The sequence below is a fragment of the Hydra viridissima genome, unplaced genomic scaffold (assembly GCF_058129835.1).
Source record: "Hydra viridissima isolate aposymbiotic clone 2 unplaced genomic scaffold, HvirCarnegie_v1 scaffold_4, whole genome shotgun sequence".
Classification (NCBI taxonomy): Eukaryota; Metazoa; Cnidaria; class Hydrozoa; order Anthoathecata; family Hydridae; genus Hydra; species Hydra viridissima.
Window position 1 is genome coordinate 4,810,466 of NW_028324303.1, and position 27,416 is coordinate 4,837,881.

Genomic DNA, 27,416 nt, shown 5'->3' on the forward strand with positions numbered 1-27,416 from the left:
TACCTCGTAATTACGTAGTTATCACTCTCAATAGTTCCCCCTTTTGGGAAGACTTTTTTTTTATTATATTGTCGTGAATAAAGTCTTCAAGGCGTGTTTGAAGGTGTGTTTGTGTGAAGGCGTGTTTGAAGGTGTGTTTGTGTGAAGGCGTGTTTGAAGGTGTTAATATTTTTAGGTGTTAAGGTATTTAATTGTTAATGGATAAAATGTGTGAAAATGACGCGATTGTAAAAGTGTATAAAAAGAGTGTGTATTTTGTAAAATATTGATTCGCAGTCAGATGTAAAATATATTATCAAGTTCAAAAAGTGACTCTTTAGTGTCTCAGGGAAAGTATAAATAATTCCCCACACTATTTGGTGGCGACTACTGCCGGGACGAACGAAACCTACGAGTTAGCGAAGAATGGACCAAGAGCAAATTTACCAGAGAGAAATCAACATGATAAGAATAAACATTAAAGGCATAGAACACAACACGATTAATGGCGACAAATCAAGCATAATCTTAGCGCTGGACAAAATAACAAATTTATTGGGAAGATTTGAAATGGCAAAGGATGAGCTGACCAGAAAAATGCTCGACGACGGCGAAAACATCGATTCGGTAGAAGAATGGCTTTCGAAACCAGTAATGGAAGTAGAAGCAGTGATTGAAATCAAAAACAAAATGGTGGACAAGTTGGATTCGATAAACAAAAACGAATGCGTCAGAAAATTCGAGTATGAAAAACAAATCATGGAACAGCAGTTAACGATTCAAAAAGAAGCGGAACAAGCCTCATTGAGAAAACTTCAAAGCGAAGAAGAATGGTATCTAAAGAAACTAAAAATGAAAGAAACAATGCGTAAATCACTTGGAAACGAAAACGAAACTACTCAACAATCCGTCAAGCTACAAAAGTACACAATCACAAAATTTAATGGCGGTTATAAGGACTGGTTGCGATTTTGGAATCAATTCACGGTAGAAGTCGACAACTCAAACATATCAAACATCAGGAACTCGTCGAAGGAAAGCCCAGAGAGGACATACTTGGTTTACCACATTCGTTGGAGGGATACGATGAAGCTAAACGCATACTACAAGAAACTTACGGAAAAGATATTTGGGTTCACAAAGCATTGATTAAAGATTTGGAAGGATTGACGGCTATACACAGCATGCACAAAATCAAAGAAGTTCACGACTTTTACAACAAGCTTGCGAGAACTGTACGAACATTGAAAACTATGCAGAAACTTCAAACGGCTCAATCATTCGTGTATTCATTGATGGATAAACTTGGACCAGTTCGTGAAATACTCACACAAAACGATGATGGATGGGAAGAATGGGGGCTGGAGCAACTTGTCGAAAAGTTGCAAAAGTACATTGAAAGGAATCCGTTGAACTCAGCTTTTAACCCAAGCGACGAACAAAGGGCGATAAAAAGAACACAAACGTGCAGTCAAGGTCCTATGAACATCGAAGCACTACATTCAAACAGTACAATGGCGGTCTTTATGACAAAGAAATCATGGCAACTAGTGGTAAGCATGGATGTATCTACTGTGGGTTACAAAATCACAAAAGCGAGGATTGTACAAAAGTGCTAACTGTTGCAAGACGCAGGGAGATTTTAACAAGCAAAAGATTATGTTACAACTGCGTTGGTTACGGACACTCGGCGGCAAATTGTAAATCAAGAGGATGCAGAAAGTGCAACAAAAAACATCACACGTCCATTTGTCAAGATGGGAACGCAACGATGGATGGTAAAATGGAAAATAAAAAAGAAACCATGGGAGCGGTGCTAAATGCAAGTACAACTATTCACCCGACAGTGATTGCAAAAGTAAATGGTGAAAAAGCAAGGATAATGTTGGATACGGGTGCTGGAAGTTCCTATATATGTACAAACTTGATTACGAAACTAAAGCTGAAACCTACACGAAAGGAATATAAAAGTATTGAACAGCTCTATGGAACGGTGGACAAGCGTGTGGAAATCTATAACGTTACGATAGAATCAACAACGATACCGGAATTTCGAATTAAGGTTGAATGCACCAACGCAGAAAAAGAAACACTCACCTTTTTACCCAATCCGATGATTAAGGATGTTAAGAAGCATTTTGCAAGACTAAGGAGACTGAAATTTAGCGATGATGAAGGGAGTGACGAACTTCAACCTGTTCACATTATACTCGGTGCTGCTGATTATCAACGTATAAAAACCACGGAACCGGTAGTTCTCGGAAAAAATCCGGATAAAGATCCAGGAGCAGAATTAACTATGTTGGGGTGGACTCTTTCTGGGAGACGAACACAATTTTGTTCTGGTATTGAGAAAAGTTTCTTATTGAACACTGGTCGTGATGAGTTTGAGCAAATGTGTAGTTTAGAAGTACTTGGATTATCAGACACAAACAGTGAGTCAATGTTCCACCAAGACTTCAGCGAAAAACTGCATCAAACCGGCGAAGGTTACTATGAAACCAGAATGCCGTGGAAAAAGGGTATTGTTCAACTGCCAAACAACAGAAATCTGGCTCTTAAAAGATTGGGAAGTGTAACAACTCGATTGAAAAAACTTAAAAAACTAGAACAGTATAATGATATAATGATGGAACAAATCAATGAGGGAATATTGGAAATGGCACCAGAAAAACCTACGGGAGAAATTATTCACTACGTTCCTCATCAAGCAGTAATCAAAGAAAATGCTGAGTCAACGAAAATGAGAATAGTTTATGATTGTTCAGCTAGGAAAGACGCTCAATCACCTTCATTAAATGACTGTCTAGAAGTGGGACCATCGCTGCAACCTTTGATATTTGACATACTCATACGAAATCGGATGAATAAACTCTGCGTGTTAGCTGACGTGAAGAAGGCGTTTCTACAAATTAGAATACACGAAATGGATAGAGACGCACAACGCTTAATTTGGTATAAGGACTTAAAGAAAATGGAATTAACGGAGTTACGATTTACAAGGGTAATTTTTGGTTCAAGTTCAAGTCCTTACATTCTTGGCGCCACGATTAAAAAGCATATATCAAAATACAAGGACATTTATCCAAAAACGGTGCTTGCTTTGGAAGAAGATACTTATGTCGATGATATACAGGCAGGTGGAGAAACAGAAGAAGAACTTATCAGGTTTAAAAATGAATCAACGCAAATCTTAATGGAAGCTGGGTTCCAGCTGCACAAATGGCATAGCAACGTCAGCAATCTGGAAAGCGACGCTGAGGCTAAATCAACAAAAATACTTGGGATTCCTTGGAACAAAGAATCGGATCAACTATCGATTGACTATACTGCATGCATCACTATCGGAAATAAAGGAGCAATAACAAAAAGGAAAATGCTATCAGCTCTCAACAGTGTCTTTGACATATTGGGATTTAGTGCACCTGTATTAATCACTGGAAAATTACTATACAGTCGAATATGCTTGTTAAAACTCGGTTGGGATCAACAAATTCCAAATGAACTTTTAGAAGAATGGGAAACCTGGATCAAGGCAATAAACATCAAGAGAACTATTTCAATTCCGCGGAGTGTCGTGTCTGGAAGAATCATTGAAATGGAGCTCCATGGATTTTCAGACGCAAGTAAATCAGCAGTATGTGCATGCGTCTACGTTGCAGTGAGTCATCAATATTCAAAAACAAGCAACTTACTTGTAGCAAAAGCACGGATTGCACCGAGGGATCTTAGTATTCCAAGACTTTAGCTGGTAGCAGCGCACACCTTGAGCAAGTTAATGAATCATGTTAGGAAGACATTAACCAAGTATAATGTCATTGAAGTATATCATTGGATTGACAGTACTGCGGTACTTTACTGGTTAAAGGAAAGGGGCAGTTGGTCACAGTTTGTCAGGAACCGAGTTCAGCAGATCTTATTGAATGGAGAAGTAAAATGGCTATATGTCCCAACAAAAGAAAACCCAAGTGATCTTGGAACAAGAGGAGTGAGTCCTGAGAAATTATCAAGCTTGTGGCTAAATGGACCTATATGGTTGAAACACAAGGAAAATTGGCCAATCCAACCAGAAATAATCGAAGCGCCGAATGCATCATGTGAAACTATTAGTGTGAAAGAGAACGTCGGTATGGCAACTGAAGAAATAAAGGGACATAATATATTTAAAGAAATATTGAGTAAACACAAGTATTGGAAGATCATAAGAATATCATCCTTTATAAAAAGGTTTATATACAATTGTCGAAATGAAGTAAAAATAACAGGACCGCTAAAAGCTGAGGAAATGATGGAAGCGGAGTTAATGAACATTAAGTTACTACAAGAAGCTGTTGCAATAAAGTCCGATGTGGAACTTAAACAGGATGAGAAACAGCTTTGGAGATGTCACGGAAAAGTCTCTGGGTATAATCCGATATTTGTACCAAAAGGATTCCAACTAACTCTAAGAATTATTGAGCATCATCACGCAAAAACGCTACACGGGGGAGTAGGAGATACAATGAGTAGCATAAGAGAAAGATTTTGGATACCGAATTTGAGAGTTGCCGTAAAAAAGGTCATTCGTGAATGTAATCTATGTAAGAGATATAGAGTGAAGCCGCTTTTACCGCCAACGAGAGCAATGTTGCCACGCTTTAGAACTGAAGATATCGAACCGTTTACGGTTACAGGTGTTGATTTTGCTGGTCCGCTAAAATATAAAACGCCACAAAAGTTGGTCGAAAAATGTTATGTTGCACTCTTTACATGCGCATGTACAAGAGCTGTCTACCTTAGACATTGTCATGATCTATCGGCAGGAGAATTTCAGAGAATTTTAAAGGAGTTTGTTGCGAGAAAAGGACCACCACAAATGATGATTAGTGATAACGCAAAGACATTTGTGGCAACAGGGAAGTGGTTACTAACACTTAAGAAGGATGAAAATCTTGCAAACTATCTTGCTACTACAGCCATAAAATGGAGGTTCAATTTATCAAGAGCGCCGTGGTGGGGAGGTTTGTTTGAAAGATTAATTGGAATAATGAAGAAAAGTTTGTCAAAAACAATCGGTAAAGGCATCCTGAGCTTCTTTGAATTGGAAGAAGTATTGTTGGATGTGGAATGCGCTATGAACAATAGGCCACTATGTTACCAAGGTGACCAATTCGATAATCAAGTATTGACGCCAAATATATTAATGAGGGGGAGACCTGCAATCTTGCTTGAAGAAGATATTGATTTAATAACAAGGGGCGATTGTGCACTTCGGAGAGTCAAGTTTGTGAAAAATTGTAAGAATCACTTAAGGAAAAGATGGATGAACGAGTACGTGCACGCAATGGAAGAACGACAACAAGCAAAGGAAAAGAGAGGTAATGCAAAACTCCCAGGTGTCGGAAGCATGGTTCTCATTAAAGACGATGTGAAGGACAAGGCACTTCTCAACATCGGTCGAATTGAAAACAACATTAAAGGAAAAGATGGAGTTATTCGTGGCTTTAAAATACGACTGGGAAATGGTTATGTAATTGAACGACCAATTCAGTTGGTGTGTGACTTGGAAATGAGTTGTGGGGCAGAAAGCGAAATCGAATCGGACGAGAATTTGGAAACCAGAGCCGAAGAGGATACCTTGAAAAGAGAAACGAGACTGGCGAAATTGGATGCAAGACAAAAGATCAATTACATCATGGAAGACGAGATGGAAGATAGCTGATTAAAGCCGAAGTCTCAGCTTTAATCGGGGGAGGGTGTCGTGAATAAAGTCTTCAAGGCGTGTTTGAAGGTGTGTTTGTGTGAAGGCGTGTTTGAAGGTGTGTTTGTGTGAAGGCGTGTTTGAAGGTGTTAATATTTTTAGGTGTTAAGGTATTTAATTGTTAATGGATAAAATGTGTGAAAATGACGCGATTGTAAAAGTGTATAAAAAGAGTGTGTATTTTGTAAAATATTGATTCGCAGTCAGATGTAAAATATATTATCAAGTTCAAAAAGTGACTCTTTAGTGTCTCAGGGAAAGTATAAATAATTCCCCACAATATCAACAGATCTTGGTACTTAATAATAAAATTTCACTGGTCTATGATTTTGCTTGGGATACGATTTTCTATCAGCTTTTGTTCTTTTGTTATCATTAACTCTGACTTCTTTATCGTATGGTGATTTCTCAACTATTATTGAAGGAAATTTATTTTTGATGTTTCTGTTGAATAACAATGTGGCTGGTGATTTTTCAGTTATGGGATGCGAACCACATCTATAATTTCGAAGCATATATTGAAGTTCCTCTCTCCAATTTCTACCCTTAAAATGCTTTTTTTTTATTGTTTTCCCTATTACTAGTATGAATCTTTCTACTTTACCGTTTTGTTGCGGATACCGCGGTGTTATTTAATATGTTTTATATCAACATTTTCAAAATACAATTTTAAAGCCTAACTTTGAAATGGTGGACCGTTTATACTTCTTATTTTATAAAAATAACCAAATATAGCAAAAAAATTTTCTAATTTATTTATGATACTTGGTGCTGTTGTGATTTTCATTATGTTAACAAACGGGTATTTGGAACTTCTATAACAAATAATTACTCTCCTGATGGTAATGGTCCAAAAAAATCCATTGCTAATTCATCCCAAACGTGTTTTGTTAAAGTCGACATTTTAATTGGTTCAGGATTTGGCATGCGCAAATTTATCTGGCATCCAAGACTTTTTTCAATATGTGATTCAATATCGGTATTCATAGTGACCCAATACACTTTTTAACGCAATAATTCTTTGCATTTTTCTACACATAAATGTCCTCCATGTGCAATTTGTAAAGCTCTTTTTTGAAGAGGCTTTGGTAAGACAATTCTTGTTTCTCTTAATAAAATCCCTTCATAATCAGTTAAGTCATTTTGAAATCTACGATCTGGTTCCAGTATTGGTTTGTCGTACCATTTACCAGACACTAATGCATTCTTTACTGCAACAAAACTAATGTCTCTTGCTGTCTCCGTTTTTATATCTTTAAATGATATTGATTTGGGTGCAATTTTTCTCACTAAAAAAATTTACATGAGCCGCCACTTTATTTTCAACTGACTTAAACTGATTAGGTATTTAATTTGGGATACAGTTTCTCGATATAAAAAATGCATGTTCTATTCTCCTTTTTTATATATTATGTCAAAATCATACGCCTGCGATTTGATTTGCCATCTTGCTATGCGTGCATTTAGTTTAGAACCGGATGAAAAAATAAACTTGAATGGTTTGTGGTCCTTTTATAACCTTGAAATATTTTTCCATAGAGATACAAATTTTTCAATTGCTCAAAAACCAAAGCAAAAGCTTCCTTTTTTGTAATGCTGTATTTTAACTCAGCTGCTGTCAGTGACCTACTTATGTAGCAGATTGTTTTGACTCCAACATGAATTTGGAAAAAATGTTTGAGAAAACTGTTTTCTATCCATTTTTCACGCATGCTATTTAGGTATTTTAGATTTCACTTCTTAATGAAGTCTCTCTTCTTAATCCCGGATTTCGATCATCTTCACTTCATCTTTATGCTGAAACATCATTTTTATTTTTCCAACTTTGAAGAGATTTTTCATTTAGTAAAACATTTATTTTTTTAGTAACATTTTGCGCGCTAATTGTTTTGGTTGCCAGCTGCAGCGCCATTTACTTTCCTAAATTTTTCAAGAATACAGTATCGTTATAAATTTGTTTTATAGAGTCTAAATTAGTTTTTGAACACCTATTTTCGGATTGCGGTTTATAGGTCATAGTTTATAGTTAGTTTTTTTTTTTCATTATTTTTTTATTAATTGTAGCCACTAATATTTTTGATAATATTTTTGCTTATTGATGTTTACCCCCTTATCTCCCTCCTAAATAAGTGTTGGCTTTGAGGTGATTTTAAACTCTCGTTTAGGCTCAAAATGTGACTCTAAGGTAATTACAGTTGACTCTAGGTGAGCGATAGTGAAATATTACAGCGCGTACACTAATGCACAAAAGAATGGCAACTGTTTTTTGTTTTAAAAAACAAGTGTGCCTTTTTTTCTTCATGTACATTATCAGGCCAATAAGGGTAAACCCTTCTTCAACTCGAAGACAGAGCTTCCTTCAACAAAATGGATCATGTTTCATTAGATATGAACACCATTTATAAAAATTTGGAAGTATCTCAGTTAGAGACCATTTGCAGCAGTCATTATAAATAAATGAGGGGGATTGCAATAAAGTTGCTGATTGCGATACTCAAGTTTGATGTATTAAATTTTGCAGAGATCTTCTAGCAGCAGCCATCTGCGGAGAAAACGCAAAAACGTCTTCTTGGACGTCTTTTGATGCACAATCAACTTTTGCGTTATGACTCCTAAAGAATTCAATAGATTGTATGCCTACTAAATAGCGCAAATGGGGCGAAGTACAGGTAAAGGAATTTAATAAAATGCATATGCTGTTAAAGCTGGAAAGGTTACAGGAAGTCCTCATTCGTGAGCTAGACAAACAGAAAGGAATAATTTTTTGTTTCTGCACAATCCTGTCTATCACCGCTGGAATAGCAATCTAGAACTTTGCCACCACAGACCAAGAAGAGCCCACAGTGCGCGAGAAAGTTCGTAAAAATGAAGGAAACACTTTTACTGTAACACCAAAAAATGTTCGCCCTCTATATTTTAACAGTTTTTATACCTTCTACAATTGCTGCAATTTAAAAGGAACTTTGAGTGCCACAATAGACGAAAAAATTACTATGGATATTTGTAATCTTATTATTTTGTGGCTTATTCACTCTTTTAATATATTTTTATTCTTTTTACATATTTAAAACATATAATTTGGATGCTAATAGAAGTTTAGAACTTTTATCAAAATAACGATATACGAAACTTTTACTCAATCGATCTTTTACTAAAATATGATCAGGTAATCAAGGTAAAAAAACAAATTATTATTGATGCAGTAAATAGAAATGCAATAAAAAAAAAAAAAAAAAAAAAAAAAAAACAAAAAAAAAAACTTCAAAACATAAGTGCATAACTGTTTCTTTTGTGAAAGATTTCTCTATAAATATAAAGGATTTCTCTATAAATGTTAAAGATTTCTCTATAAATAAAATTAACTTCTCTCTAAATTTCTAAATGGCAAAAACAATATTATTATTTTAAAAGTTCTACTAAATCGTAAAACTGATGTAATAACAGGTTTTTGTAAAAAGAAAATAGTTTTACATGAATTGATATTAAATATTAAACTTTTTCTTGTAAACATAGATTTTAAACTAATGTCAAATTAAGTTTTTGTGTCTTTTTCGGTCTGTTTTAAAGCTAAAGTTTAATGTGTGGCTGTCACAACTTTTCTCCGAATGGAGATACACTGGAGATACACTGGACGCTACAAATGTGAATTCCTCAAAGATCAAAACTTAAACAATTTTAAACAAGAGAATTTAGCGCAATTGTTTTTTGTTATAAAGTAAGCCAAGAACTGTTAACGACTGATTTACACTTCTACGAAGAGGCATTTCGAGTGATATCTGAAGTAACAGAGGCGCCTCAACTGAGGCGAATCAAATACTCAGCTTAAAAAGTTAGTCACGTTTAGCAATAGATGTCTACTTCTCTCCGTTTCTATAGAGTTTTAAAAGCAGCTGCTAAGTTGAAAAGCTTTCATCGAAATTATATTTTCTTCAAAAACTCTTTCTATTTTTAGGGCAAATCAAGGTTTATGTATTTTTTAAAATCTTTTAGTATAAAAATTTGAATTTCTAGATCTTTTCGAAAGATTTGTTTTGAATTCAGTATTTAATGAAAATTATGGGAGATTTGTTTAATTGGTAATCAAATTTTTCTTTTAAAAAGTCAAAAAAAAAAAAAATAAAAAAATAAAAACTACATTAATCGGTTCCTAAAGCGGTAAAAAAAATGCTTTGAAGAAATAACGCAAAGAAATAGAAAATGTTTCATCATTCAACGTGCATAATAGTTTGAAGTTTCCATGAATTTTTAAAAATTTTCTTACAAATAGCAACAGGTTTTAATCTTCCGCCCGTCTATGAGCGGGCTCTTAAAAGATAATTCTTTTATCAAATCGTAAATCATAATTAATTTTTTATGTTTTAAGACACTGTAAATATTACAGTTCACTTTCTAAAATCTGAATTTGTACCTGTATTTACGGAGTACTAACAGAGTTTGTGACAAGATGATTTAGAAGTTTGAAAGATTTGAAAACAATAATCTTAATTTGTTATCGCGTGTTGCATGTCACATGGTCTTGCCATGTCATGGAAAAGAAATAACCCTTATATTCCAAGTGCAGCTCAATAGATTCTATAAAATATTTCAATTGCATTAGAACTTCATTAAAATATAAACTTTGTTGACTTAAACGTCAACATATTATACTTTTACAAAGTTCTATAAACACGGGCCTGTTCAGATTATTTTTTACTGGTCTGTAAATACAGACCTTTAAAAATTTAATCCAATAAGTAGAATAATTTCCCTTTCTTTCAGAAGTCGTGATGATCTAAAATGTAGATTTCCTGTAATTTATGGCATCTTACCTTTGTTTACTCTGTTTTTTTAATCTTATTTTCGCATACTCTGTTTTTTGAATTCAGTATGAACGAATGTTTGCAAAGTTTGTGCAATTTTACTTTTTTGAATCGAGTTTTATCGTGCAATGATTAATCAATTAAAATTTAGATTTAATTTTCGTAAAAAGTGAAAATTTGAAGATTTAATAAGTTATTTATGGAAATCGAAATTAAAGTGATTATAGGAGAATGTGCAAATTTAACATTTTCTGGTAAAAGTATATGAACTTAGATTGCAACTTAGTCTTCTAATACAATTTATTTCTCTTGCAAGTTTGATCAAACTGATCACCAAAAATTTTTCATAAATTCAAATTTGGGTTGTTCATATGCAATTTTTTGCGCTAATTACAAAAATGTGCTCAGTTTTTTCGTAGTACTTTTAGTTTTTGAGATGATGTGCATTGTGTTTCAAGATTTCAAGTTGTAATTAATGATATCATTAGATCAGTAAAACATTTTTTTTTTTCGACTATAATATTTATGATTTTTATTTTATAAAAATATTACATTTTTACAAAAACCTGCGTTTTATGAGATTAACGTTCGGAAGTAAATAAGAACTGACGCCCCCCTTCCCCAATGGGTCTTCTCTAATGTTTAATGAAACTAAGCCCGTGTAGCATTGACACAAATCTGCGAATTTATTCTTACTCATTTGTTGGTATTCTATTTATGTATGAAATTGCTTACGAATTGAATATGGTATTCATTTTTTAAGTGTTTAAAAGTTTTGATTATCAAGAGAAAATATAGATTGATTTGTTATTGAAGATTTGTAGAAATTTTTTGGAAAAACTTTTATTGGCGATTTTTAAATTTTAAATTCATATGGCTTACAATATGTCTTATATATCTTAAAAAGAGTACAAAAGAATTCAATTGTCCATATATATTAAATCATAGTTTAGACAATATAGATATTTTGATATTACCATTAAATACATAACTCACATAATACAAACATGTAAAAAATATTTAATATCATCATGTTATAAACACATCTAGTGTGTTAAATTACTTTAACTAGCTTGGTTCAGCATATACAGAGCTAAATAAAATCATGTTTAAACTGTTTCAAGCCCATAAAAATTATTTTTGTGTTTTTCTGAAGTTGTTTATAATGAAAGTTTTAGTTAGTTTTGATTGAATTTTAATTAATTTTTGTGTGTATGAAAATTATTACAGTTAAGTTAATGCATCTACAACTAAATAATATCAGTTAAAAAATTTCATAAAAAGTTGATTAAAACTGTTTTATAGAAAAATGCCAACAAGTTTTCTTTTAACTATTGCGCTCTTATAATCTCCCATATAAGGTGAAGGATAGATGTTTATTATATTTAGTTTGAAATAAATGCATGTTAATATTTTTACTGACCAAGTTAAACCAGATGAGATCCCTTAATTTCAATAAAGTATATTTCTTGTAGCAATACTATATATTTATTCAGCACTCATTTATTTACAGGTAACGCATTGTTAATAATTATATTTAACTCAAATGTATCCCAATTTTTTTATTGATTAATATAAAAGTCAAAAGTGCTCTTTTCATTTCGATAAAGTATATTCCTGGTAGAAATCAGTTGTAGAAATTTACTAACACAGTACTAACAAACTTTTGTTTAAATATTAAATGATCACTGTGAAATTACTTGCAATTTTTTTAAAATCTTTTCAATACAATCATTAACTCCCATTACCACTTATTTCTAGAATTGTAAGGCATTGATAACTGTGAGTATAACCTCTCAAGAAAAGAAACATATGGCACAAAGAAATATATAAATAGATGATGTGCAATAGCTACATTTGTCTCAAATGTTTTTAATATTTGTAAATTATATTCCTACATTTATATTTTGTTAAAAACAATCACAATAAACTTAAAATTCTGTAGTTTATTATTTATGCAATTTACATATTATTATTAATTTTTCTTTGTGTACAATTTTTAACTATTTAGTACATTTTAAGTTAAAAAAAATATATGTCAAGAATTTTTAATATCAAAGTTAATAATTTGTTCTTTAATGAGTTTATTTTAAATATGAAAAGTTTGTATGAGGGCTATGTATACATTTGTGTAAAATAAAACAATGAGAATTTTTAATCCAATTTTCTCTTTGTGATTGTTTAAAGACACTTTGGTGATAAGTGCCTTTTGTTTTAAAAACTTTTGTGTTTGTGAGTGTTAAAAAACTTTTTTGTTTGATAAATGTTTTTAAAGGAAAATGATTGTATGTTACACTTTCTTTTACAAGATTTTATAAGATTGTTTTTTTTTATTTAAAAAAAAAATTTTTTTTTATGCAGCTTAACATATGGATGAATTATCTTTTTAAATAATTACTTTTACAAAAGTTAGTATATAAAAGTAATTTTATATATATATATATATATATATATATATATATATATATATATATATATATGCACATTTATATAAGTAGTTATTGTATCATAGAGTAAATAATTCATAATTAGTAGTATTGTATTACATAATAAATTTGCTAAAAGTAAAATCATATCAGTATTTGACATAATAAAACCCGTCATCATTTGAGAACCAGAAATTATAGGATTAGTTTATAATGGTTTTAAGACTTAAGTTTTTGAATTTAATTTAAAAGATCTCAAAGAACAAAGTTCAGACAAAAAAATATATTATGTTTTTTAGCTTTTCATTTCAATATAAAAACTTTCTGATTTTTGATTTCCTATAAACAATGGCAATGACAAGTTTCCTCTCATAAAGTTTATATTCTTAAGTTTTTATGACATAAAAGTTTTAGAATAATGTAAAAGTATTAGAATAAAAATAAAACTAATAAATGTTAATCATGTTTTGTTCGTGAATTTGTCATATCAGAAAATGTCAACAACGTTGACAAAATAGTGATTTTAAGGAAAAGTTAAAGAAGTATATATTTCAAAATTTTTCTCCATCTATTTAAATGTAATTTTTTAATGTTGATGTTTTTAAACAGTTGTATATTGATATAATATACAATAATAAATAATGGTTTTAAATATTTTATCTGGAGAGTTAATATTGCTGATATTGGCTATGATATTTTACTAAAAGAAAAATATGAGCTAACTCATAATTGCTTACATTTTTTTGATTTAGTTTAAAATGGTAGAAAATACAATAAAAATATGATGGTATTGCTACTATGAGCTTATTAGGAAGTAGCTCTGACGATTTTGTGAAAACTCCACTTGTTGTTTGGGTAAGCTACTTTCATTAGAAACTATGGTTTAGTTGTAATATTATTTTAACATGTCAAGCATTAATAAATTAATAAAGATTTTGTTGATATTTTTAAAATAAGATTACAAATTTGCAAAGATACTACTGATCAGGTTGACTGTGAACTTTTTATGTTATAACAGGATTATTTTTTATGTCAACTAGCTCCTTTTATTAAATATTTGTTTTTAAAGATGTGGTTAATTAAGCCAGTCATTGTTTTATTTTGAAATGTTTGAATTTTTTCTTTAAAAAAAAATAGCAGTTTCCTTTAAAAATATGTAAAACTTTTGAATTTTTCTGCAGCTTTTTTTTTTCCATTTAAACATAAAAGTTTTTAAATCAAAATTCATTTTGATTAAGTTAATCAAAAAGCAAAAAAAAAAAAAAAAAAAAGAATTCCAGTTAAAAGCAACAATAGTCTCTAGTTGATTGAAGAGATTTATTTCTCTTAAAAGAATTTGATTTAATTCAACATCTGTAAAGATTTCATTCTAAGTCAATCTGAAACATTATTAATATGTTTCAGCAAAATAATATGATCTAATGATGATTAACAGCTTGTTAAAACACAATTTAATGTTGAATGCAAATACAGAAAATTGATCAATGTTTTTTTGGACTTAAATTACTTTTTTTAGCCATTTTTTAATCATAACTTGTATTTGTAAAATAATAATTGAGGGCTCATTAAAAATATAATATTTTATTGTATTCACTATACAAATTAAATAATTAACACATTTTTAAAACTTGGGGTTTAGGATGAAAGATTTTTCCCCAAATGCCTTACTGCTTGATATTTTTGGTAATATCTTTTTCTAAAATAATAGTCTAAGTTTTGTTGAAAGATTTTTGGATGTGCAATTCTGAGAAAAATGCAGAACAAAGAACAATCTAACTTTTCTTAATTTTTTTAATTATTTGATTTGTAATTGTAAAAGATTAAGAAAATTAAAAGTTTAACCAGAAATATTGACTATAAGGCCAATCTAAGAAGCCAAATCTTTCAGAACGATGTATTGTCCACAGTTCTGGAATGTCCTCGAAAATTGGAGTACTATCAAAAATGTCCTGAAATGTCCTGGAATATTTATTTTTCTAAATAAGATAAAAAAATTTGTTATGGAAATTCAAAAAGATTATACTAAAAATTTATAGAATATCAATTTTTTAATTTTACTTATTTACTTAAAATGCTATATATATGTATATATATATATATATATATATATATATATATATATATATATATATATATATATATATATATATATATATGTATGTATGTATGTATGTATGTATGTATGTATGTATGTATGTATGTATGTATGTATGTATGTATGTATGTATGTATGTATGTATGTATGTATATATTGGCATCAGCTAGTTTAGCAAAGATTGAACCAATCTTTTTGAATGTTTCACCACTACAATCTTGTGCCATGACAATTTTTTTTTTGATGAAGTCCAAGAAGTGGAGGCAGAAGACTTTTTTTCCATTGAAACTAGAGTAACATTCTTCTTATTTTTGGCAACTGGAGGATAATCTTTTTTTTCAGGCCATTCTATTTGGAGATCTTTGATGATTTACAGTGTCTCTCCAATTCCATAAACACAAAACTAGCAATACTTGGTGAAATCCTGATTGCAATCCATGAAGAAGCATCTTAAATTTTTATCCTTAGGCTTCTAACAACAGCCATCCATCATGTGAGTGTTACATGTATACAACAGAACCTATGAATTTGATTGTCTTTTGCTTGCTGTCTCTGATGAAAAACCAGTTTTAACTGCTTTAGGATGTGGTTGACCCCATACTCCATTTTAACCATGCTTTTATTTCTAAATAATTTTGTGCATATTCTTCAACAAACTCCACCAAATGTTCAGCATTAATTGTTTCTTCAATTGACGATCTGAATTCTGAACATTAAAATAAGTATAATCTGCTAAGAAATTTATTCAATTTTGCATATGAATGAGCAACAATTTCTTTTACTTTGAGGTGGTCTAGGAAAATACTAGATTTAAATACTTTTAAAATTTCATAAAGATTTCATAACTTCAGAATCAAGTTGAATCATGGCATGTGGATAACTGATTTTTTCTATGTTAATATTAGAATTTTTAAAAAGTAACCTTTAATTGTTTTCCATTCATTCAGATACCAAAATTCAGATACCAAAAGGTAATTTATGTGAATAGCATGATGATCCAAATGAGTTTCTTACCAAATTTTTGCTCCAGGTAATAGATAATTTTTTCTTTGCAACTAATGCTCAAATTAGTAGAGTCCCAATGGTAATAAGTGAGTCTCCAATGCTATGATCCAAAATTCACTTATAAAGAATGTAATGATGCTATTCTCCCATTGGTCTCATATTTAATTTGATCTATATACTAATATATATTTAACTTATATAAATTGTATTTGTTAGGAAGTAATTTATTTTTTTCATGAATTTCATAAAAAACCGTACTAAAATAAGTGACTTATTTAACATTTTATGTCTGCTTTATGTTTATATTTTAACTAATATTTTTTGTCTATTTTATTTTTCATAATTACTAAATAGAAAAAATAATGCAAAAAAGTTTGAATAAAACAATCTTTTTTCAAAGAGCCCCTCTGTACCTAAGAGTATTTAAATTTGGAAAAAAAATTTTACATTAAATTGTACAAAAAGATATACTAAGCCCCTTTACATTTCTAAAATATAAAATTTATGAGCACCCTATTGATTAGTGTAACTTGGAAGGCTTTATTCAATCTTTATTTATTCACAAAATGACACAGAATTGTATTTAAATGTCATCTTAAAAATTTATAAAACATAAAGGTCAAGCAACAGATTTACACTTTAACAAGAAATAGTTTTTCTTAGCAAAGTTTTTTTTTTTAAATTTTGGATGGTGCTGATATGATGACGTTAAATATTCTGTTAAAAGCAGAATAAATCTCAGAAAATCTCAAGGAGTATCTTACTAAGATCCTGTTTATCTATTTAGATTCAATCTTACTTAGATGTACCAATAAAATCAAATACTGATATTGTTAATGGAGTACTTCTCAAGGATGTCCTCATGCTTATGTAAGTAATGTTCTCAATGACTTGAAAGATTTCACTGGTCACCACAATTTTTGCTGACATCAATTTAGTGGTTGTTTTTTTTACTAAATTAAATGTGTTGATTCCAAATCTAGTTTCTGTTTTTGTTTATCGCATCAACTTTTTGTTCTGCAGCATATTTGTGTTTTATGATTAAATGCATAACAGAAAAAATTAAAAATTGTTAATTGACTTCACAGGGTATATTATTAAGTGAAATAGATTCAAATCATAAGTTATACATTTAAATGAACAATAAAATACAGGATACAATGACATTTTTTTACATACAGACATATAAACATGTGACATTTCATGGAAAAAATTACTTCAGACACTCTCATGAATACTCTCCATAGTAGTCTGCCATGTGTGTGTCCTATCAGCCTTGATATCTATTCTCCATCACTTTTAAATCTTATTAATTACTCACCATGGTCGTTGATTACATCACAAAAATTAGCAGGGAACTCATTGAGATGGCTATTGATGACTTGGATCTGATACACTTGCTTTGCTTGTATCTTCCAGTGAAGGAATTTATTTGAAAATAGTCACTGGTATTTTGGCTCCTATCATATGGTTAGAATGCCAAATGCTGTCTTTTCCTTGTTTTCTTTGTCCATTAATGTAAATTTTCAACACATGTTTGCTTCAGACTGATCCAATGGCAGATGAGGTACACTCTGATTGGTTGAGTACTAAGCTTCTGTTAGTGTGTTGATTTTTAGGGGGATAAAGTAATAGGTGCCACCTAAAACTTTTTGTAAAGCAGCCAAAAAAGCAGAAAATGCTCATATGCCATCACCGTTCTGGTAAAAGCACACAGCTCCCTGATACTCACCCCCACTCACTGCACATTCAACTCAGATTGTAGCAACAGGTTGGGTAAACATGGGTAAGTATTAAAATGCTCATAGGTAAAAAATTTGATGTGATAGAAGAAAACTATTGAAGTAATTGAACTCAGAGAATCATAATTACCTAAAAATTATTGTCAAACCCAAGTCAGCAAAAAAAAAGTTTTTTCTATTGACTAGTGTTATTTTCATATATAAAAAAAAGTACACATTGATGTTCTAAATACGCTTTTGAAATATATTGTTTTGATTTTTTTTAAAAAAATAAAATTAAGGAATGACATATTTAATTAAAAAAAAAAAATTAAATAGTTAATTTTTTAAAAATTAGCTTATTTAAAGTTTAATAATTACAATATCTTTAGTGACCATGCTGTTTTCTCAGGAATTCCGCTCAGGCATAATGTGGATGGAATTTCACAGAGAGCACAAAATCTTGCAGAAATATTACACACAATCAAGCGTTTTTACCAGGTTTTTTTAAACCATCATAGATATTTAAAAAATGCTTTTACAATGTTTTTGTTTATTATTTCCTTAATGCTTTCATCATATTGTTGTTTAGTATAAATATATAATAAACACACAAAATATAATTAGAAAATTTTAAGTTGTTTAGCTTTATTCAACATCCAGCTTGCACCAAATAACTTTTTTGATCTATTCAATTTCTAACCTATTTAACACTTAAGTCCTTTCTCTTAGTTGATTTATATTTTTTAATTGTGTTATTTGTTGTTGTATTTGTGCTATTAATCTTTTACTCTGCTCTTATTCTCATAAATATTGATGGGTAAAATATTTCTTTCTTGTGTTAGGAGAAACTTCAGCAGTTGATTGTCATGAAAATGCCAGATGTCCTTTTGCTTGCCAGAGAACCAGAGAATGGTACTATTTTTACAAAACTTTCCAGAAATATTTTCATTTAATCAATTTAAGGACATAAGAGAGCATCAAATAAGATGAATCTTTTGATTGTAGTTTAGGCTGCTCTAATTCTTAACCTCATTTTTGTAAAGAAAAATTTTTAAATTTAGAACAGTCTTATTCAGAGATGAGCTCTATTCTTCTCCTTATTCTGGGATGTGCTGTTCAAGTATGGTACTTTAATGATAGCACTGTTTTTTAAAGAAAAAAAATTTTTTTGTTGAATATTTTAGAAATCATAACAAAACAATATTAGTATCATGTTTCAGTGGAAATAAATTTCACTTCAAATGTGCACATGTTCAAATTCTTTTTTTTATACTGATAGTGCGAAAAGAAGGAAGAGTTTATTGAGCATATCACTGAGCTTGATGTCACAGTACAGAGAGGTTTAGTTGCTTACATACAGGAGGTCTAAAAATTTTTTTATTTTTTGTAAATTCAAAGTATGGTGTGTATATAGTTTATAAATTTGGTATAAAAGTATGGTATGCAGTTAAGGTATGGTAAAAGACAGTAATTCCATTAAGTCTGCCATTCCTGAACTCAAACTAATGTTTGATCACCTATCAAATATATCCTATATTAGAATAATATCTTAAGGTACTATATTAACATCCTAATATCATATCATATCTTAATAACAGTATCAAAATAATATCTTTATATTGTACGGTATTTGATGGATGATCAGACATTTTTTTTGGCCCTGCTATTCATTATTTTTGGCTCTGCTATTCTGTACTTGTTAAAAACAATTTAGACATTGATCAAGAGTTGTTTTGTGCAATTGTAAGACTTGCTTGGTTCTGTGTATCATCAATTTTTAATTTCATATGAAAAAATTGTTTCTAAAAAAAGCTTATTACTTTATAAACTTATTTCTTATTACTTTATAAAGGATTTATTTTTGACTACATAAAACATAAAATTCTTGGTCATAAAGATCTGAATAGTAATAAGGTTTCATGGTTGATAATATGCTGAATATGAATGTTATCAATTGAACTTTAAGAATATGAAAGCAAAGTACAATCGTGTGTGTATATTTACTTTTATTCAATTGTTTCAGATTACTGAAAATGCAGAGAATGTTATTTCATATCCTGTGAATGATATTCCTGATATGTCACTTGAGTAAGTTTCATCATTTTGTGTAGAAAGTCACAAAAAAAAGTTTTAAAATTTTTAAAAACTGCCTTGAATGATAAATATGAAATGATATAGTATAAAAATCAAATATATCTACAATAGTATATTTTTGTTAAACATAAATGTTAATTTAAAATTATTTTAATGAAGTTTATAAACTACAAAATATGATTAGTTAAATAATTTATTTTTTTTATGCAACCTTTTTTAGAGATTTAATCCCACTGTCACTGAGTTTGTATTATCGAGTCCAACGTGTTTTAGAACAAAGAGATGAATATGTAGAGGTTGAATTTTTAGTATTAGATCTTTCCAATAATTTTACATAATTTTATAAACAAATTTGTTTTATGATTTTAATACTTGTAAAAGAAAAAATGTTCTAAGTTTCGAAACATCTTTTCTTAAGAATATGTTCTAGTTATTTTTAAAGCTTTATTTATCAATAATGATGTACAGGGTTTGAAAAAGGTACAATTTAAAAGATTTATCTGTATATTGTTTCCTTTGAATAGATTGTGTGTATTTTTAGTACTTTTTTATATTCCTCTATTATTTTTTAGTAAAGTGCAATTTGTTTGTTTTAACAAAATAATAATTTTGCTGTTTATACTTTTGTACTTTTTTCATGTCCTGTTATTATCATTTTAATAATTTTTATTCTAATTTTTTTTGTTTATTTTTTATTTAGACTATTCTAGACTTAGCATTGTATAACAATAATGAGGATGTAGATAAGGTAGTTTTGATGTTGTTTTATCCTGAAGAAAACCACTTATTTTTATTCTAAAAAGTATTGATTATTATATAATCTCACTGTGATTAGATAATAATCTTTTATTTTTATCAAATAGTGTTAATAATTTATTTTAATTTACTTTTAGTTAATTTAGTTTTAGTCAATTTAATTTTAGGTATTTTAACTAAAACAAAAAATAAAAGTTAAAGTTAAATTTATCATCAAATGTTTTTTGGAATGTTGTTTTTTCTGATTTTGTTTTTGTCTTTCAGGATTCTACAAGTTTACACTCACGCAAAGCTTTGAGTCCACATGCAAGTTTCCGTTCCCAGAACATTCTTCAAGCGAATCGACAAAAAGTTTTTAACTTACAGACTGAGCTGTAAGTTTTTATTAATAAAAATCTAATCGAGAAATTTTGCTTAATTTTTTTTTTTTTTTTAATTAAAAAATAAATAAAAAGTATTTAAAATATTTTTTAAATGCAATTTACCTTTATTAGAGATGACAGATCTGTAGTGGTGGCAGAAATGAAGGAAGAAATTAGCCAGCTTAAAATTCAGCTTGATAACATTCGTCGTGAGGTGTTTATAAACTTTAAATTTTCTTGTTCTACTTACTAATAGTACAGTTTTGTATAAAACTTTAAAAATAAGGCAAGGGGGGGGGGGGGGAATCTCTTCTAATACTTTTCAGCATTTTTGAAATGGTATTTTAATTAATTAAACATTACAATTGCACAAATCAAAGCATTTTTATTATGATTACTAGTCGCTCTTTTAGGAAAACACCCATTTTTGATTTTCTTTTTATTGAAAAATTTTATTGTATTAAAAAATTTTTGTATTAGGATTTTAAAAAAACCTGATTTTAAGAAAATGAATGAAAAGTTAGTTAATAAAATTAACAGGTGCCAATATTTCAAATCACCATTTTTTAAGCAAATATTTCAAATCACCATTTTTTAAGCAAATATTTATGCAGCAATCAATATACAATGCTCCAAAATACTTTTTTATTTTATTTAATCTTGAATCGTTGTTCAAATGTTAAATGGTTGTTTTTTTATTAACTTAAAAAAAACCTTGAAAGCTCTCATTAGCTATGTTTCTCTGTTAATTACTTAAATACCATAATTATGATAATTATTTTAATTATAATTCTATGAAATGTGAAATTAGTGTAATAAAAATTCTATTAGCTATGAAATGCACTATATTTCTTCACTGTTTAAAAAATAAAAAATTTTTTTTGATGGTAAAAATACTTGTTTTAGAATAAGAGATTAACAACTGAAGCTGCATGGTTGACAACTTGTCGTGATGAACTAGATGTTGCAAAAGCCCAGGTAAGAAAAAGAACTCGGTATTTAATACCTGTACAAACATAGAAAAAAGTAAGCTCAAGACCAGAACTAGATTTTACTCATAACACATAATGCAGGGCAGAAAAGTTAATGATTTGCCATTAACTTTTCTGCCCTGTAAAAATAATCATTATTATGGATTTCATGCTTAATAATATATATTTTAGTTAGAAAACTTCAACAAAATTAACACAGACAATTCAAAGATGAAGGAGAAAGTCAGAGAATTGGAATTTTGCAAGAACCAATATGATGTAAGTTGTTAAAAATGGTTTAGTTATTAAAGCTAGTTTTCAATAGGTTTTATGCACTATGTAATTAACGTGATAAGTTCTTTAGTTTCTGTAAGAATCAAGTATAATCATTTTAATTTTTGTAACAGGAATTGAAGCAGCAATTTGAACTGATATATGAAGCCAAAGTGGAGTTAGAAGAAAAAATGGCAGGATCCACCACCTTGATCAATCAATATAGTGCGTAATTTTAAATCTACAGAATATTTCTATTTCTTAAATTAGAATATTTGATACCTAAATAGTTGATAGGACCTAAGCAACCTAGTCATACATTTTATGTTCTAAACTTTGTTATGTTTTTATTATTAGTATTATTTATATTTTTATTATTTTTCTATTCTACTTAACTACTTCCTAGTTTATTAAAATAATAAAAGGCTGGCTTTAGCAAAAACTTTGGAGCTTTCCAAAGTTAATGCAATATATAATTTAAGAAAATGCAGCTTGCAGTTGTTTGAAAGATTTAGCTAAGTGTTCAAATAGTAATATCTCATTTACTTTAAACTGAGTGTTCCAATTTAGGTAAGTTAGAAGAGAAAAATTCAAGTTTGCAATCTCAGATTGATGCTCTGATTCAAGAACGAGAAGATGATCATGTAAGAATTCGAGAACTTGTTGATCAAGTTGCAAAGTTAAGCATGGAAAAACAGGAAAGGTTTGTTAAGTGTTTTGTGGGTAATTTAGAAAACCTCACAGTCTGCATTTTATCAAATTGTTAGATGAATTTTGTTGTGTAGATATTGTCTAGCCATATTTTACATAGATTAAAATGTTGCATCATACCCACTAATTTACTAAGTGTTCAGCTCTAATGATGAATTAAAATGCTCTCAAGTTTTTTATGTTTTATTATGGCATTATGTGTTTAGCAATTTGGTATTAATTGTTAAATAAATAAATAAACATTAAATGGAAAAGTTTTTCTAAATTTAAAACACTTAGCAAAGATCATATTGTTAATAGCTGCAGAGTGTGCAAAACTAACATCAATATTATGATTTCTCTATCACATTGGAAATGTTTTGAGGTTGTCCTGAAGGTTTTAAAACTAGTGTTAACTATACTTAATTTCAAAAACTAAAAACCAGAATGTAAATGCAGAGTTATAGGCTTAAATGCTGCAAGACTCTACAGCACTTGTTATATAAATTAATGGAAATAGTATAATGTAATTATAACAATTACAGCAAATAGCAAATGAGTGTAATGTAATTATATTACTAAATTTCATTTTAAAAAATTGAAATAGTTATAAGCCTAGATAGTTAAGAAATAAAATTAAATAGTTAAGAAATAAAATTAAAAAAAAGGTGATTTTTTTTTTCCTTCAGCATGATAGCTTGCTCAACAATGAATGCTGAACTGAATGGGCTTCGAATGCAGAAACAAGATGATGGTAATTTACATGCAAAATATTTTTTGCTTACATTTTTAAATTTCACTTGCAATATTTTAAATCTATTACATGATTATTGAGTTTTATATCTCCAACTTTTGTTTCCATCTTAAGATTTTTTTTCTCAAAATTTGACAGCGTTTTCTTAACATTGGTGTGTTGTGCTTATTATTTAAAGAAAGCCTTAAAAAAGCCTTTTGTAAATAGTTAAAAGGATTAAGTTCATATAAAATTTTTATAAACTATTTTAGAATAGTTGTTAAGAAATATGATCCTTTTTCACAAAAAATCCCAAATTTTTTTTAATGTTAATATATGTTCATGCATATTTAGTAATGCTACAGGGTGTCCAGAACGTTTATAAGAGGGCCGTTTTTTTATGAAACTGATTTAGTTTTTTATGATAAAATTGCATATGTGAAACTTCCCTTTCTTCTATTGATAATTGATAATTAATTACCAATTTTTTACCTGAGAATAAATGACTATTAAGTTTAAACAAATTGTTTTATTTTTTATTTAGTTAATTTATCTGATTTCCGTTTCCTCTAAAAGTGATAATATTTGTTACTTGTTAGTTGTATAATACCCTATCATGAAGTATTAAATAGTTTTTGAAATAATGCCAAATCTGATCTGGTAAAGTTTTAACCAAATAGGCAAAAAAAAAGTATCCTTGAGAGCGTTAAATGGCAAATTGTTGATTTAAATAAACATGGAAACCAATCTAATATTGGTATAGCAAAATTTGTCAGTGTTTCAGAGGGCTGTGTTTAAAATATATTTAAAAAGTTTAAAGAAGCTGAGACTGTCAAAGATTCTCCTCGGTCTGGTAAATCTGGTCTTTAAAGTTAACAGACAAAAATGTCATTTTTCACAGGGTTCGATCAAATTCTAGAATAAGTATTTGTAATTTAACCGGAGAAGTATTCATCTTGCTATGTTATACCAAGGTTATAAGAAGGTGGAGGCTTAGGTGGAATATGGAGATGTATTTCTCACAAAGGTCTGGTCAGCAATTAATATACCAAAAGAATCAATATATCTTTAAAGATACTCTAGAAAAGTGTTTAAAACAGTCGGCTACATTGTTTTATGGAAGAAACAAAAATTTGATATTTTAGCAGGATGTCGCCACACCTCATACTGCGCATTCAATTAAAGGCTTGTTTAATGAGAAAGGCTACAAAGTTATTCCTTAGTATGCTAGGTCATCTAATTGAAATCCTATTGAGGATGTATGGAGCTGGATTGAGGGAAAACTTGCCAAGTATAAACTAACTTCAATTGAAAATCTTATAAACAACAGTTATCAGAGATTTTTTGTTGAATGAGATAGATTGAATCCATGTCTCGTTGCATACAATTGTTCATAAAAACAAAAGGAGGCTACTCTAAATATTAATTTGTTTTTTTATAAATTTTTTGAGTAAATTTATTTTGTTTAAATTTAATTGCCAGTTTTTGCCAGTGTAACCAATTTAATAGTTATATCTTGCTTTGTATTTTTATTTATATAAATTAAAATTTTTTATTTTGCTTGTTAATGCTTACTAAAAATTACTTAACAAAAAATTTTAAAAAATCTTTTGTTTTGACAATTTTATCATCAAAAATCTATACAAATACGATAAAAAATTTGCCCTTGTAAAAGCTTTCTGAATACATTGCATAATACAAACACTTATTTTCCTTGAAGTATTCAATTATGTATTAAAAGTTGGTTTTAAAGTTTTAAAGAAATATGTTAAGAAAAACTATTATTATTATAGTAAAATAAATTTCAAAGTAGTGAAAATAAATGTAAAGTAAATAATTTTATTATTGTCTAGGCATGAATGTTCCTTTACTGGTTGAATACAATCAAACATCGTAAGTTGATTTGTTGGTTTTGTTTTTTTAATATATCATAAAAATCATAAATATAATGCTGAGATCCAAAGAATGAAAAATCACTAAGAGATCTTTATTAGCCTCAACTTCTGCAATAAGTCACTAACCATTCAAGTCCATTCTTGGCTCAGTTGCAAAAAGTTATGTTAACTTTTTTATGTTACATCACTAGAACTGGAGATTTTTTTTTATGTTGCATGAACTGGAACTTGAGATTTTGTTAAAATTTTCTATGAGTATGTTATGATTGGTTTAGTTCAACAGATTTACTTCGCCTGGAAAGAGAAAACAAACAGCTTAGCCTGATTATTGATAATTTAAAGACAGGAATACCAATTGATAAAATTAAACAACTCAAAGAATCAAATGACCAAATGTCTGAGAGCATGTTCCAATACAAGAACATGATTACTACATTGACTAAGGTATGCCTTGTCAGTGTTGTCATTATTATTTGTGTTGTTATTCTTATCTTTGCATTAAAAAAATAATTGCAAGTTGGAAAAAAATAAGTGTTTGCAACAAATTTCTCAAAGATTATGATCAAAAATGAAAATTGGCTTTTTTAAGTGAAAAATAGGTTTAAAAAGGTTAAAATTGTTTGAAGAAATTTTTTATTTTAAACAGTGTATATATCTATGAGGTGTTTAGATTTTATAAGTCTATTTAAGTCACCTTGTTTTTTGTTTTGTTTTTTTTTTATTTAAAGGATTTGCTCGTAAAGATTTTGCTCTGAAATATATTTCTCTTTCTTTTTATATTATGGCATTTGTTTGTTTCAAATAGTGTTTGATTATTTAGAAATCATTTTAAGTTATTGTGTTTCTGTGTAAATGTTAGGACGCAGATATACTCAATAAAAGTTTTGTGTATATTTGAAAAATTGTTCTGTTATATTTAAAGATAGGGTATTAGTAAGATGAATGAATTAGTTGTTGTTGTGATTGTTATAATATCTATGATATTTTGTTTGGTAATTTTCTACAAAGCGGATTTATAACTGCGTCCTTTCATTGAACATGGGAAGACAATAATACGTCAAAAAACCGTTTTAGTATTTTGTATTATTTTATATTTTATACTTTCTTTTTCTTTTTTTATGGTTTAAATTTTATTTTACATATTTTGGGATTTTTAAAACTTAAAGAGCAATGTGAAAGAAGATTTCTTAAATTATTTTTTTAATAATTTTTTAATAATGAGTATAAATTGTATGGGTGTGAGTAAAATAATTAGTGCTAAATAGAAGAGAAGCCTGCTGAATAACTAGTTGTTTTAATTTGTACTATTGTCTTCCCAAACTCTAAAATTTCACTCATAAACAGGCATTTGTTATGAAAATATTATTTTTATCATTTTTATTGCTTTAATAATGCACTGTTACTTTATAAGTGTTTACTATTTTGTTATTATCATTTCTTATCTATTTATTGGGTTGTCCTAAAAATTCATGCCACAGAAGCACTCAATTTCAGAAAACTGCAAACTAGCATTTTGTTAATTTAACACCAAAACATATTTAGTCGAGCAAATTGATTTTATGTTCCCCTTCATTATTTACTATTTCTTCTCAATATTCCTACAGTTTCTTTTCAATTCTACAATGGTAAAAAGCAGCATCAAGATGAACCAAATGAATTTTCAAGCTAATTATGGAATTCTTCATTGTTTCCAAAGATAACACCGCTTAGAGCATTTGAATGTGAGCAGAGTAAATAGAAATCAGAAGGTGTAATTTTGGGTGAGTAGAGCAGATGTGGAAGAACCTCCTTTCAAAGCACCTAGATGGCAGTTTTCATGTTGTTGGATCAGATCATAAAGACTATTTAATCATTTTTGTTGGATAGCTACAGCT

At 29.1% G+C, this 27,416-nt stretch overlaps 1 protein-coding gene and 1 long non-coding RNA gene across 3 annotated transcripts in view; both read left to right on the forward strand.

Moving 5' to 3' along the window:
- Window positions 1–86: 86 nt before the first annotated feature.
- Window positions 87–5,954, forward strand: LOC149889491 (uncharacterized). Its single transcript, XR_016451931.1, has 2 exons — window positions 87–159; window positions 5,750–5,954. It is a non-coding gene; the product is annotated as an uncharacterized LOC149889491 (long non-coding RNA).
- Window positions 5,955–13,669: 7,715 nt separating this feature from the next.
- The window catches only part of LOC145183472 (uncharacterized), a 29,113-nt gene continuing 15,366 nt past the window's right edge, over window positions 13,670–27,416 (forward strand). For both annotated transcript variants that reach the window (XM_090085804.1, XM_090085805.1), the window contains exons 1-18: window positions 13,670–13,799; window positions 16,832–16,914; window positions 18,158–18,266; window positions 18,611–18,680; window positions 18,830–18,888; window positions 19,048–19,131; window positions 19,792–19,856; window positions 20,083–20,158; window positions 20,563–20,610; window positions 20,883–20,992; window positions 21,113–21,194; window positions 21,887–21,958; window positions 22,144–22,230; window positions 22,359–22,449; window positions 22,795–22,927; window positions 23,604–23,668; window positions 25,501–25,540; window positions 25,818–25,986. In XM_090085804.1, coding sequence (XP_089941930.1) covers window positions 13,743–13,799; window positions 16,832–16,914; window positions 18,158–18,266; window positions 18,611–18,680; window positions 18,830–18,888; window positions 19,048–19,131; window positions 19,792–19,856; window positions 20,083–20,158; window positions 20,563–20,610; window positions 20,883–20,992; window positions 21,113–21,194; window positions 21,887–21,958; window positions 22,144–22,230; window positions 22,359–22,449; window positions 22,795–22,927; window positions 23,604–23,668; window positions 25,501–25,540; window positions 25,818–25,986 — 1,500 coding nt within the window. In that variant the 5' untranslated portion in view covers window positions 13,670–13,742. The remainder of the gene's footprint in view (window positions 13,800–16,831; window positions 16,915–18,157; window positions 18,267–18,610; window positions 18,681–18,829; window positions 18,889–19,047; window positions 19,132–19,791; window positions 19,857–20,082; window positions 20,159–20,562; window positions 20,611–20,882; window positions 20,993–21,112; window positions 21,195–21,886; window positions 21,959–22,143; window positions 22,231–22,358; window positions 22,450–22,794; window positions 22,928–23,603; window positions 23,669–25,500; window positions 25,541–25,817; window positions 25,987–27,416) is intronic.